General features: G+C 32.8%; 1 protein-coding gene across 1 annotated transcript; it reads right to left on the bottom strand.

Annotated features, from left to right (window-relative positions):
• Positions 1-4,016: 4,016 nt before the first annotated feature.
• LOC149265316 (putative clathrin assembly protein At4g40080) lies at positions 4,017-13,022 on the bottom strand. Its single transcript, XM_089402965.1, has 3 exons — positions 12,875-13,022; positions 12,426-12,565; positions 4,017-4,993 (listed from the first exon to the last, which is right to left on the bottom strand). Exons 1-3 carry the CDS (start codon positions 13,020-13,022, stop codon positions 4,172-4,174), a joined length of 1,110 nt encoding a protein of 369 aa, XP_089259091.1. The 3' UTR covers positions 4,017-4,171.
• Positions 13,023-14,857: the final 1,835 nt, after the last annotated feature.

Raw genomic sequence — 14,857 nt, 5'->3', positions numbered from 1 at the left:
CAAAATACAATTTGGATAAATCCAATTTGGAACAACAATGGTAGTAAAAATTGAAAAATTCAAATGATCTCCATGCTCAACAAATTGCATCCTTTAAAGAACTCCAATATAATGAAATCAGAGTTATCAAACAGGAAACAAAGGAGAAACTCCAAATAGTCTCACTAAATAATCAAGAATAGATTTGAGCTCTGCAACAACAATTGAATGAAATTGAAGAGGTTTCAGTAAGTATCACTGATCTCAGAGAAAATGCTTTGAATGCGAATGAACATCTTAAAGGGACACAAATTAAGTTTTTCAAACAAATGGGAAAGATCTACAAATTTTTTCATAAGTTAATATCTCTTTCTGATAAAATAGATTTATTAATTGAAGATGAAAAGTTGATAAAGCATAGGTTTGGTTTGGTTACTAATTGGGAGAGACAATTCTCTCTCAAAAATATTGAAAGGTTATCCAAGGATGATAAAAAACTAATGTGAGCATCGTTGGATGAAAAGGATTTTAATTGTAATCAAATTAAAGAATGGATTACTCAAGCTACTATAATTTGTGATATTGTTTGGGATCTTGGTCTAGAGATAACCAATGAGTTCGTTATGTCTCAACCTAAATCCCTTTGAGAGGCAATTCCAACATAAATCAATTAACAAGAAGTTGAATAAAAGAGAGAATCAAATGAAAAAATTCTCTAGGAAATCAGTTATGGATAATGTAGAATGTTCAAAGGTTCTTTCAATTTCCATATGAGCATATGAAGTTGATATCCAAATTTTCATTTGAATACAATGTTAAGAAAAGATACATCGAAGGATTTGTGTCTAAATGCCATATTAGCTTTGAGAATTTCATGCCTATCCATTTTTCACAAATATCTGAAAGATTTGTTGAATTGTCTTAATTCATTAAGAAGAATGCTCTAAGAAAGTTGATAGATGACTTGACAAGAGTTGCACAAACACAAGAAGAAAACTAAACGACCCACCCGAAAGACATGAGGAATGTAATGAAACGATAAAATTTGATTCTATTATTGTTAATTTGAAGAGAAAATCTTTCAAATTTTCTATCTTTAGGAAATCATATCTTATATTTCTTTTATTTTAGTTATTTATACAACCCTTTACGTTGGAGTAAGGGTTGGAAATTATTGCACTTTAAGACTCTGATTTTGTAATCAACATATTACAATCATTTTTTGAAGACTAATTAGGAATTGATGTTTATTGAATGACATGATGTGAGTATTGTATGATCTTTTAATTACTTAAAAGACATTGATAATATTTTCCTCTATCTTTGTTTTATATTGATACCTATTGATTGTTGGAATATATTTTTGTCCTTTCTTTTGAAACGATAAAGTATATGCATTTTCGAGTTATTTTATCAATCGAGATTTATTATTTGTTTAATTTGAATAAAGCGACATTCATTTTTGATATTCAAAAAAATAGTTTGACAATCTTGCTCTTGTTATTGAGATATATTTTCTTTTGTCATTTAAACTTAGTCAATTGCATGCAAATAAAAATATAAAAAACATACCCAATTATTCATAATCTCTTTAAATAGAGCCCAAAAATCAAATTAGTGGCTAATTGAGATCACACTTCAGTCCAAGGCAATCACTATTTAAAACATTTATTCCCTTTCCCTCTATTATCTAGATTGTTAAAGCTTCACTTAAACACACACAACAATTTGTAATTTTTTTATAGTATATATGCAAATATTTGATTATGTTATATATTTCCCCCATTCAATTTAATTTTTAGCATAGAATAGAATAAGAAACCAGGCCTATCTAGATTGTTAAAGCTTCACTTAAACACACATAATAATTTGTAAATTGTTTATAGTATATATGCAAATATTTGATTATGTTATATATTTTCCCCCATTCAATTTAATTTTTGGCATAGAATAGAATAAGCAATCGGGCCTTTTTCTAGAGAGTATATAAAAATACCAAATGAATATGGGTCTAATTGGGACCCTAATTGGGCCAATACTCACTCATTGTAAGAGGAATTTTTCTACTTGTCAACACCACCCTAACATAGTCTTGGTATAGTTATGACCTTACAAGATGGTGAAAAAAACTAACTTTGATACAATTGTTTTTAGAATATGAAAGGAACAAAGACCTCCTTCCAATTCATAGACAAATTTTGTAATTTGGTTAACATTATCGTAAGCTAATTAATTTATTTTTTTACTTTCATTTTTTTCTTTTGTGATGTTTATTATTTTAATTTTCAATTTTAAAGCCTTAGTGTTATTAAAGTTTTTATTGGTTCATATGTTATTTGTTGTATTTGTGGGAAGTGATAGACATATTCTAAGAAGTAGGGTATGCATATTTTTGTAAATTCAAATCACAAATAAACTTGTTATTCTACAAAACGTCATACACCCTTTGTTCGTACTTCTACAAAATGTCATACACCCTTATTCTATGAACAAAGAGATCTCGCACACCCATTTGATGTCTGTCTTAAACACAAAATTTTGAAAAACAAAGAACTAAGAAGACGATGTTTTTCACTCGACCTCCATGGTTGGAAAAAATGGAAGAAAAGAAGGAACGTGTTTTGGCGAGAAAATAGATGCTCCCATTGATGACATAGGGGAGCCAACAAATAAAGATGCACCAAATAAGAGCATTGGCAACTTGCATGATAATTGAGGCCCCTCAATATTTCAAATCAATCCTTCAAATTATTTGGGAGTATAAAAATATAATCCATAGAGTATTGTAGACAATAAATTTGATTTAAGCGAAATTTCAGGTATACTACAACATCTAGTCACCCTGTTTTCTCTTTTCAACACATTGGTCGCATCTATTCATATCGTCCCCGAGTTACTCGAACCCTCACCAAATCGCTAACTGCAGAGAGAAAAACTTGGAACCTCCTCCTTAAACCCACAAGGTAGACTTAAGGCCTTTCAGTTTATCTTGTACAATTCCTCCATGTTTGGCTATACTCTCGAATTTGCCACCTAGATTTTAGGGGCTATTTTTTTTTGGTCTTTCTAACAATAAAAGATCTCACAACCATAGCTGATTGAATCTATAGTTATCAACAATACAAGCATAAAAAAGCAGAGGGAACAAATTTAGTTGTTGGAATTAGATGTATAAAGAGAAATGTGTTTCAACTGGTTTCAAATTTATAACTATTTTTATGATACATTTAAGTTTTGACATTAATATCAATTGGTTATAGTAATATTAGCAGAATCACATTAGTAAATGTGGTTGATATAAAATAATAGGTGTATATCAAGCACATGCACAATCACATTAATAAATGTGGTTGATATAAGCTTATAGTTGTATATCAAACACATATACAATCACATTAATAAATGTAGTTGATATACCCTGATAGGGTTATATCAACCACATTATGAAGTGTATGGTATGTATTTATAAATCCTAATATTAAATATAGAATTTATAATATAAAACTTAATATTAGAGTTTACAATATTCAATTTATAATATTGGGTTTAATATTAGGGTTTATAATATAAAGTGTTTAATATATAGACTTTATAATATAGGGTGTCTAATATATAGACTTTATAATATTAGGATGTAATATATTAGGGTTTTTGCCTTTGATTTAGAAAATATCGAAGGATAAAAGGTAGAAAAATGTTAAAAATGTTAGAGGCTTCAAAATATCTATATATATATATATATATATATATATATATATATATGATAGGTGGGAAAACTCTCAAATCAGTTGTGATGACTTTCAGGACAACTATTTATGGTTACTAATTGCTAATGCAGACAGACTCATCACCGTTAATTAAAGAAACCATGCCATCTGAAAACAACTTCATTTCTTTCCAATTTAAAATTTTATACTTAAAATATTAATAATCTAATTATTTGTTTAAAAACGTTTTTAAATAAACAAGCGAATTCAAAATCTTAACAACTCTAAAAGCAACCAAAATATCCACATTTTAACCACTCAAATCTGCATTCTGATTCTAATGGTTCAAAACATTATAATTCCATCTTTAGCGTTTAAAGAAATTTGAGCATAAAACTCTAATATGACTAACAATAGAATGAAATTAAGCTTAAAGAAAATCCGCCTGCGCTCCTACTGCGTCCCTCCACTACAATCCATCAACGTTATGGTCGATATGACACGCAGGGAAGCAGAATGGGGCGATTCCGTCTCGAGAGTCCTAAACGCTTGTTCTTGGTTTCCAATTTCTCGACGGCGCTCAGAAACTCCGCCGCCTCTTCCGGTCGCAGGCCCGAGATTCTCTCGCGGACATCCTGTAGCCGAACCAGCACCTCCTCCCGCAACTGCCAGGTGTCCACCAGCACTAGCCTCCACGCTTCCAGCACTAGCGGGTTCGACCGCTGGCCGTCCCTGGGGGCTTCCTGCAGGCATTCGCAAGTGACCGCCAGCAGGTACCCCAGTGCCGATAATTCTCTCACCAGCTCCGCGTTAACGAGGCCCCAGGTGGTTCGATCCGCAGACCTCCCGTCCAAGAATTCCCCCAGGGCACGAGATGTGCACAGCCACTGGTCGATGTATCTGGCGTAGCACCTCACCCAGGACGACAGATGCCACGTCAGGGAGGTTGACGTGTCCTTGAAGGCGGCGAGATTGAGATAACTGCGACCCTTGGTGAAGGTGTCGATGCTGAGCTGGTCCTGTACGATGAAGTCCCCCTCCCGGAGGAGCCTGTGGACGAGTATGAGCGACTTGAGCGCCACCGCCCAGTTCCGGGTTTTTCTCAACCGCCTTTTCAGCTCTGCCACGTATGGCGACACCCTGACTCGGGAGGTCGAGCAGGCAGAGAGAATGGCCTCCACGTGTTTCTCGTGCGTGAGGGACTCCTGGTGGCTGCTGACTCTCACTATGGTCGCATGGATCGGCGACGAGAACCTAATCATGCCGCTGCACTCTGCTGCTTTGTCATTCAAGATGCCAATTATCCTCTATACCTTATCCTTTATACTTTTGGCCGTCCGGGCAATTCCTCCGCCTCAGTAGATGACTCCATTTAAATATGTTTGGTATTTTTACTTTCAAATTTAAGGATAAGTTGTGGGAGGTTGAATTGGAGGGAAAAGGGAAGCTAAGGTATTATCATGAGGTTATCAACCCTAATATTGAAAACATCTTGACAGTTAATAAAAAGAAAATAAGCATTGCCACGATAAGAACTAATTCTCGTGAGCTCTAAAGTGAAACTGAAGTTGGTTTATTCCCAAAACACATTGGGACTAAATAGTTTGTCACTTTTGCTATATTAAGATGGTTGAAGATGAAAAACATTTTCTCTCAGATTGCCCAACTCCTCCTTTCTGATTTTTATAATATTTGTCACACTATTAACCATCTTCACTTGTTAAGTCAACAAAACTAAGATGATCTAGGAGTGTTGCTCTCCCTTTTTTAATCATAAAAATAACATGTTATCTCAAGTAATTCTTGACTTGTTAAGTCAACAAAACTAAGAGGATCTAGGAATGTTTCTCCACCTTCTTTCAGATCATAGAAATGTCATGTTAAAGAATCTCAAGTTATCTCTTACTTTCTTAAGGTCCGATAAACCATATTGGTCTTAGTAAACTTAATCATTATCATTATATATTCAAAAGTAATAATGACAATAAAATTTAAGGATGAATTTTTTTTTTATATATATATTTAGTTTCTATATTTTATTAAAATATTATACTTCTATTATAATTGTTTATATAAATTTATATAATTTAAATATGTATGATATAAATAAAAAATTATAAACCCCACATATATATAAAAATAATAATAATAAAATAATAAAATTAAATTACACTTCTACTCTATATATATATATTGTTTATAAATATAAAAAATATATATAAAGTGTTATAGTATAAATAAAACCCATATATTTCTTAACACAATTTAAAAATTAAAATATAATTTTTTAATTTACATATATATTTTTTATATATAACTCTTATATATATATATATATATATATATATAGCTTAATTTAAGTGTGTATGTGTAGCACCCTTTCTAGCAATGTAAATATTGTCATTTATTTTACTATGCAAAGACTTGGTAAATTCTAGTAAGTGAAAGTTAAAAAAAAAAAAAACTAGAAGTTACAGGTTGTTATTTATTTTCTTTAAAAGAAATGTTATATCAATTATGGAACAGCAATTGCGGAATTAAACATGCCTATGAAGTTAGTGCAAAAATGTTGCAGCAAATGAAAGACAACAACCCTAAAGGGTGGAGGATGGAGGGGAGGAAATATGTTCATGCTTGCAATAGCTCACACTTGTGTCAATGGTTAAATAATTTTTTTCCAATCATACTACTATGTCAAAATCTTATATACATATTATATCCAAGCTATAACATGCAAGGTCATGAGGAGAAACATTACTATAGGTCCTCTTGGGCATTCACGCACAAAAAATGTAATTGCACAGAGGAAATGACTAAAGTGTGTGTTGATAACCTTCAGATTCCAGATATTCTGTAATCAACATAAAGAAGCGGGTTTGTTTTAGAATATTAGCTATCTCCTTTAAAAAAAAATTCAATTAATTTGGAGCCATTAATTCCTCTTTTAAATTTAAATTTAAATTTTGTCTACCAAATATTTGTTGGAATTGTAAATTTATGTGTTGTAGTTTACACAATCCAAGTGTCCAAGTAAACTTTCAGGACATTGTATTCATTTATGGGTTCAAAAATACAGTTTTAAAAATGAAAAGTTACACATACTATATGCATATATAGAACCAATATAGATCTATTTTGAAGAGGATTAAATCTCTTGAGATGCATACTTTTTTTCAAGTTTTGCACTCTAAAAGAGGTCCCATAGGCTATCTTTAGCCTTATGGATGTTAATTTATCAATTAAACAATTTATATCATTCTACCTAAAAAAATCCCTTAAACACCTAAAAGAAATCTTTAAAAGTACATAATTTAATGTAAATTTTATCATATTTATTAAATCTTTAAAAATACATAATTTAATATAAATCTTATCATATTTATTAATATGTAGCATCAAGAATAGTGTGAAACGACATGCCAAAAATAGCTTGTTTAAATCAAATTTAATTTAAGGTGTTTGTTCTCCATTACATCATAGGTATCATGGGTTTTGAACATGAAGCTCCATAACCACATCCTAAAAATGAATATATTTAATTTTTATTTATGATATATAAATAAATATTTGGCTACACATTACACGTATTAGAATCAACCTATGTTTTCCAAGTTCCAAAATGAAAATAATTCATTATATTTTAATAAAATAAGAACTCTTTTCTTGTGAAATTTTTTATGACTTTGAGAATTGATCTATTGTATGAACTTGCTTATTTATATTTTATTTTCAATGCCATATCATAGTCATGCATATTTATTTCTTATTTCTTAGTAATTTAAATATGTGATATAACTGTAAAAAGTAAGGTTATCAAGTTTTTATTAATATAAAAGTTTAAATGTAATTTTTTGTAAAATAATGCTAATTATTATAAATCTCATTTCATATTCACAAAGTAGAAATATAAAAGAGAGAAATTTCAAAATATATATATAAAACTTACAACGATTAAGAGTGTGTTTCTTTGATAAAATGCAATAAGTTCAAATTCAAAGAGGATTAAAATATATACACCTTTATAAACTTTAAATAAATAAAATCTCATATATCAATTTAATATCTAAGCCATACTCTTAAAATTAAATTATCATTATTCTTATTACTCTTTTCCAAAAACATTAAAAATAAATTAATAACAAACTTAATTTTAATTTAGATATTAAAAATTAATTAAATACAAGATAGGTATTATGGATTTTGAACATGAAGCTCTATAACCACATCCTAAAAATGAATATATTTAATTTTATTTATGATATATAAATAAATATTAGATTTCACCTTACACGTATCAGAATTAACCTATGCAAAACCCTTGTACCTTTCCTAATTTCAAGATGAAGATAATTCATTATAATTTAATAAAATAAGAACTATTTTCTTGTGAAGGTTTTTATGACTTTGGTAATTGGTCTATTGCATGAGCCTCATTTATTTATATTTTATTTTCAATGTCATATTATAGTGGTGCATATTTATTTCTTATTTCTTAGTAATTTAAATATGTGATATAATTGTAAAAAGTAAGGTTTATCAATTTTTTTATTTATATAAAGATTTAAATGTGATTTTTTTTTAAATAATGCTAATTATTATAAATCTCAATTTCATATTAACAAAGTATAAATATAAAGGAGAGAGATTATATATATATATATATATATAGATAGATATAGATATAAAACAATGGTTAAGAGTATATTTTTTTTTGGTAAAATGGTATAGGTTCAAACTCAAAGAGGATTAAACTATATATGCCTTTATAAATTTTAAATGAAAAAATCTCATATATCAATTTAATATCTAATTTAACCATAATCTTAAAATTAAATTATCCTTATTATAATTATTCTTTTTCAAAAACATTAAAAAAAAAACTTAATTTTAATTTAGATATTAAAAATCAATTAAATATATTTATTTCTACTTTATGGTGGAGTTTCTTAATTTGTAAATAGATTTTGTTATAATATCATGGGCCATTACTATGGCTTATCAATACTACATGTCCAAAAAACCGTAACTCATTTCATATGACAATTGTTCATATAACTTTTTTTTAATTAATTAATTTAATTAAAAGGATAAAAAGACAAAACATGTCAAAACAACATAATGGAGATGACAAAGATACACAATGCCTAGCCTGACCAGTTTTAAAAAGGGACACATTTGGTGTAATTACGGGAGAGGATCTTAAAAGAAAATATTTAATTTTTCCAAGTAGTTGGGGCAGTTATATCCTCCTCCCATAAAGATGAAAAGATCTAAGTTTGGGAAGGCCAATGAAGGCAGAGGAAAGAGAGAGGCCAGAGGAAACAAGGAGGAAAAGAGAAAGACCTTGAACAAGATGCTACCAAGGTGAATTGGGGATGTTCTTGAGCTGGTCAGCCAGTGGAAACCCTAAAGCTAGAGAGTTCTTGAGGTCCAAGAAAACCCTAAAGCTAGAGAGTTCTTGGCTGGATTGAGAGTCTTGAGGTCCAAAAACCAGTATTGTCTGCTATACAACTCTGGAATAGTTTCCAATCTCACTGGTTAGGTGGAAGAGTCTTCTATCCCTGTTGATGCTCTAATAAAATTTGAGTATGCAAATAAGTACACTAAATTTTCATATTAATTATACTTTTGTTTAAGTAGCAGTGTTTTCTTGTATATTTCTGGTATGGAAAGATTGGAATATTGAGTCTTGCATTCAATTGTGCTAAGAAAAGATGTGTTAGATATTCTCTATTTATTTATATATATTCTCCATTTTTTGTTTTTAAGATATCTCGTCTATGTATGAAAGAGATAATAACCAATAGATTCAGAAGAGTTTGATATAGAATGGTTATGAAGTGAACCCTTTCTGTCAAGAGAAAGAAACAAAGAATAATAATCTTTTGTATTTACTGACAATAATAGAGAACATGGTTATTTTGGACCCAACATAGGGTAATAACTTTGTAGGTTACTCCCCACAACTTATTTGGATAAAAATTGAAATAAAGAATATGGGTGGAATTAGAGCGGACCTAGGATTATGTGGGGAACAATTCTGGGTATAAAATAGAAATCCAAACATGAAAACCCAGTTGCAATAAAAACCAGTTCTTAAAAATATCAGAGTGTTTTTTTTTAATTATAATATTATTAATGCATTTAAAACTAAACTGGAAGTGGGTTAGTTAAATACTTGGAACCAGAGGTCCATTATGAGAACAGTCGCACATCCAAACACATGTACATCATTACTAGAAGTGGTATGGATAGAGCCCGATGGGGTCAGGCTCCGTCTACCTTGCTGGATTTGGGAGTAACTACTGGGACCAAATTAAAAAAGAAAAATAAAAAGTACATATAAATAATTTACATAACAAACTAATAATTGAAAAGTTACGAATATATGGTTCAAAGAGAATATTCAGAAAAAACAATCATGGAACCAACTCTCGGAAGAGAAAACTGCTAACAATTTGAGATTTTGAACAAGGAAAGCCATTAAATGTGAAATAATTGTGTAAGACCCAAAATGAACAAATTGCATTGTTATATCAAACTGGAAATTCATAAGCCAACCATTAAATCAAGTATCAATGGGAATTATACATTGTAGCAACTCATGCATTTACTTCGTACACAAGAGTTTAACATGGCAGGCATTATAATCTCAAAACATACTATTATAGAAGTATACAAGAGAAGAGTTAACTGTAGGGTTGAGAAGAACCCTTCCTCCATCTGGAGTAAATAAAAACCCTCTCAAAGCACTTTCATTACAAACCTGATGTAATCTTGAAAGCTTGTACAAAAGGAAATAAAAACACTCTAAGGGATATGTTGGTTCTACGATGAATAAACTTGACTAGAACATAGTTTAAACTATCAAACCCCGATATGAGCCTTAAAGCATGAAGTGCAACCAAATATGAGAAATGGACTTGCCACCCTTAACTAAATAATGTTGAGCACATTAGATAATAAACAGAACCTGGAAAAAACGAGAAGATGTCGGTGTAAGGGTTAGTGGTGTTGGGTGATAAAAGGTGCCTTATAAAACTCCTAATTATCCTCACATTAATTATCAATCTGGGCAAGTATTCTTATTTCAAGAGCGTACACAGTATGTGGCAGCTATTTAATTCAGAGAGTAATGTTTTATGGATTGCAGTATAGATCTTTTAATACAAGAGTAAACGGATGCATCTAGTAAATTCCAATTGTAATTACAGAACTCAATCTTCTAATAAACTCAAATATTACATTAACAGCAACATCAGTTGAGAGTACAGTAATGATAACTCATCTCTCTTTAACTAATTTAATCTAAATCAAACCCAACCTTCAATAAATAATCTGAATAGCAAATGATATCAATCTGAGAGTTCCAACAGCGATAGTTAATACTCTTTACAGTTGATTAAATCCAGCGGAATGTTTGTCTAAGTAACTCAATCCGAAATGAAAGTAAACTGAAACAACGACAATACTGTGAGTTATATAAAGCAAAGATATTCTGTCAACACCGGAAAATAATAAACAGCAAAGGCAATCAAATCGCAGAAAGCAAGAATACTATCAAACCATCACACTTGCAAAAATGGGAAATGTATTGCACAGAAAAAGCAGTAGAATCCACTAGGGGCCGGGCCATTAGTCGCCAGCGAAACACTGCTAAATTACTTCAGATACACGAGGGAACAACAACAACACTTAAGTATTAATCATCGAATATGAGTAGCATTACAGTATGATTGTATTCTCTGAACAACGAGAGTCTGTAATTAAGATTACAAATTCAATAATAACGGTGATTCTCCCCCCCTTCCTTCTTATAAAACATTTCCTTTTATAATAGGAAAGGGTAAAAGATAAATGATAAATGCGATCCCTCAGGATCTCTCGATCCTGAGGGATTCACAATAGTTTTCCATCTTCAGACATCGTTTCCTTTCTTGCGCTGATTCTTCTGATTTGCTTTTGGCCTTATCTGCAACCACCACATTCCTTCCTTAGCTTGTCAATGTTTGTTGTTCCTTCATAGGGAACAACATTTGTCCCTTTTGTTGTTTTCCTACATAAAGAAATGTAATAATTAGCTAAGTCATAACTGCAGATAATTCCTTCATTTCTTATCGTAATTCCTTAATAGATTAGTGCATTAAGATATAGAAAAGATAAGAATAAAGGAAAAAGATGATGAGTTTAATAGTAAATGCATACCTCTTCCATGACCCAACATACTCCCCTGCTTACACTTTTTCATGTCCTCATAAAAAGCATGTAGTTCGTATGCAGAGCAGTCAAAGAATAAGCTCGAGAAGGAATGTCGTAAAGCGGTCTGAAACCATGATTCTTGGCCAAGAGATCAAAGATGTGCCCTGTCTGTCCTTCAGGCTATTCATATATAGCCTGATACCCTTTAGCAGGATAACAAACAATAGGGTTGCGGAACCGACAACCTAGCCAATAAGGACCCTCTCTTAAAATGAGATTGCTGTAAGTGACAAAATGGTCTACAGCTAGCTTAACATTTTGATAATTAAATGGTTCTCGATTGTGTACATTACTAGTGGAAACTGTCCACCTAAGCTTGGCTGCAGCCAGGGAGCTTTCCTGAATGGAGAGAAATTATTCTACTCCCTTCTGTACAATCTCTTTCTAAATAGGGCCCAAAATTTTAATTACTCCTTCTCTAGACATCAGACTTTTGTGACTGGCTAGCATTTGCAAAGGGTGCTTGGGTTCACTTCTAACCCAAAGATCCAGGCCATGCTCTTGTCTTTGGAACACGTTATGAGCCTTGAACCACTTCCATTGATTGACAGCAAATGAGATGAAGGCTTGGAACTGAACATCCCCCACAAAAGGATTGGGGTTCTTTTCCACTTCTTCCTCTAATACAAAATTATGTAGGTAAAATTCACACAACAATCTTTGAACTTTTACCCCATGCTATTTGCAACAGTTTATGAAATCCTCAATTGTTTTTAATTCTATCGGTTTTCCAGCCCTAACGGCTTTGATTTTCAGCTGCAAGTATCTTTCTAGTAAAAATAAGGCATAATTATTGGCAGGAGATCTGCATGCCAAGACATCAGTGTACAATGAGCAAATAGTATCCATTTGACTCATGACCTTCTCTAATCTGAGCTTCATTTTCTCAATTCTTTCCTCTGCCTTTCAGTATTTATCGAAGGTCTCACTTTCTGATGTATTCATGTCTCGAAGTTGCCTCTGTAATTCTTGGTATTTTTGCTGGGAGACAGTTTCCAGCTCAAGCCATTCTATGGTAAGCCGAGCCTGGGCTAAATCTTCTTGAAGATTCACTATACTGGGGTCATTGCTTGTCATGATATCTTTGGCTTGAGTATTTGTCTGCGTACTCCTGCTATGAGAATGGATGCCTATTGTTTGTGTTTCTTTGTTATGGGAGGCCCAAGCCTCCGTTTAGGTAGCCGTGCTGCAGGAGGGTACCACCTCCATCTGAATAGCTAAGTCATATGAAGGTATCACCTTTGTTTCGGTAGCTGCTTCCGCAAAAATTGCATGATGTTCCTTAACAGGTTGAGTGAGTATGGGCTCAGTTTGAGCCCCTATAGTTTTTGTTTCATGTAATTTAGTTTGAACAGCTGCGTTTATTGTTTCCGGGGTTTTGTCTGGAACCTTCCCCGCTACTAATTTTCTTATCTTTCGCCTGAGCCTTTTTACTATTTTCTGCAGCCTCTGTTCTTCCTTCCTAAGCTTTTTAATTTTGTCTTTATGTTTTTTAGGAGGAACAACTGTTCTGCTAATTGTCTCTACTCCTAATGAGCTCGATTGCTCATATTGGCTTTGTTCTACAAGAACTGTGTCCCCAAATTGGTAGTCATCTCCCTGGTTTGTTTCTATTTCTCCTGTTTGGCCTACATTCTCTGTATTTAGGCCTACCTGACTGGGTTCTCCTAGAGGCATATCACCAGGTTGGTTCACCTCTTCTTGAGTGGCCTTTGCCCTTGTTTCTACTTCACAGCTTACGTTTTCTAATATATAACCCTCTTATTTATGTAGTAGGATCGAGTCATAGTTATAGTTAATTAAAGAGTCAATAAAGCCCATATTAATAATTGTAAGTGGTTAACTCGCATTTAATGACGGGACCACAGTTAGTTGCAAATGGGCCATGGTATTAGATAGATGGTATTAATAAGAACCATGGTATTGCATGTATGAGTCATATATAAAGGATAGAGACTCCCTGCGAGCGTCTTATTTTGTAATCGAGCTCTACTCTATTGGAGGCTGCCCCCTCGAAGAAGCAAGTGAACATTACTTTCTGAATAATAAAATACCTGCTGTTATTTCTCACTGTTCTATGTTCTGGGTATATTTCTGCGTATATTTGGTATTCTTGTATCGTCTTGTAGGTTAAGAGCATAACAAGTGGTATCAGAGTGCTTTCCAGGGCCGGTGGGATCTCCATTTTTTAGCAATTTTTTTTTTTTTTGCTAGAGACATGTTCCGGCGTCTTTAAACCACGAGATCTGTCATTGAGTGCATAAACCTGTAGATTTGGGGAGGCATGCACGCAGGAAATACAAGAGGTGGTCACGCTTGTTGGACTCCCTTGTAACCCCTGTGGGTACCCCTTCGAGTAGTAGCACATTAGACAAAACCATGCACGGACTGTCTTCCAAGTACCCTCTGGTATATCAGAAGCCCCCTAGCTCCCTTGAAACCTCGCCATAGATAAAACGTCGGTTGTCTTGCTACTACAGTACACCGAGAACAGCACTCGGAGAGATTACTCGCCCGTACGATAGGGTAGTCGGGTTGTACAGCTAAGGGTACGGTTGATCCTCCTTGGTTAGTGCCCTGAAAAATTGGACTGAGTACTACTGTCAGACCCTTATGTATATTGCGATCTGTAGCACCTGACACTCCTCGAGACCATAGTTCCCTTTTCTATCTCGGGATCACGCATAATCTCTGCTAGATTAGATCTCGCAAGTGCAGTTTGCAGTAGCAGCAGAAAACAATCCTGCAGCTCAGATTAACAGAACAGCCATTCAGATCTATTAGATCCATTAGATCTGCAGTAGAAATCTGTTCCACCACTCAGATCTATCCAATCAGCCATTCAGATCTCTCAGATCCACCAGAGCCACCATCCAGATCTGAGTAGTTGTGTGGGTTCCTATACTGGGGCG

Source organism: Pinus tabuliformis, chromosome 6 (genome assembly GCF_031772625.1).
Source record: "Pinus tabuliformis cultivar Carrire ecotype Pingquan chromosome 6, CPIR1, whole genome shotgun sequence".
Classification (NCBI taxonomy): Eukaryota; Viridiplantae; Streptophyta; class Pinopsida; order Pinales; family Pinaceae; genus Pinus; species Pinus tabuliformis.
This window is presented reverse-complemented; position numbering and strand designations above follow the sequence as displayed.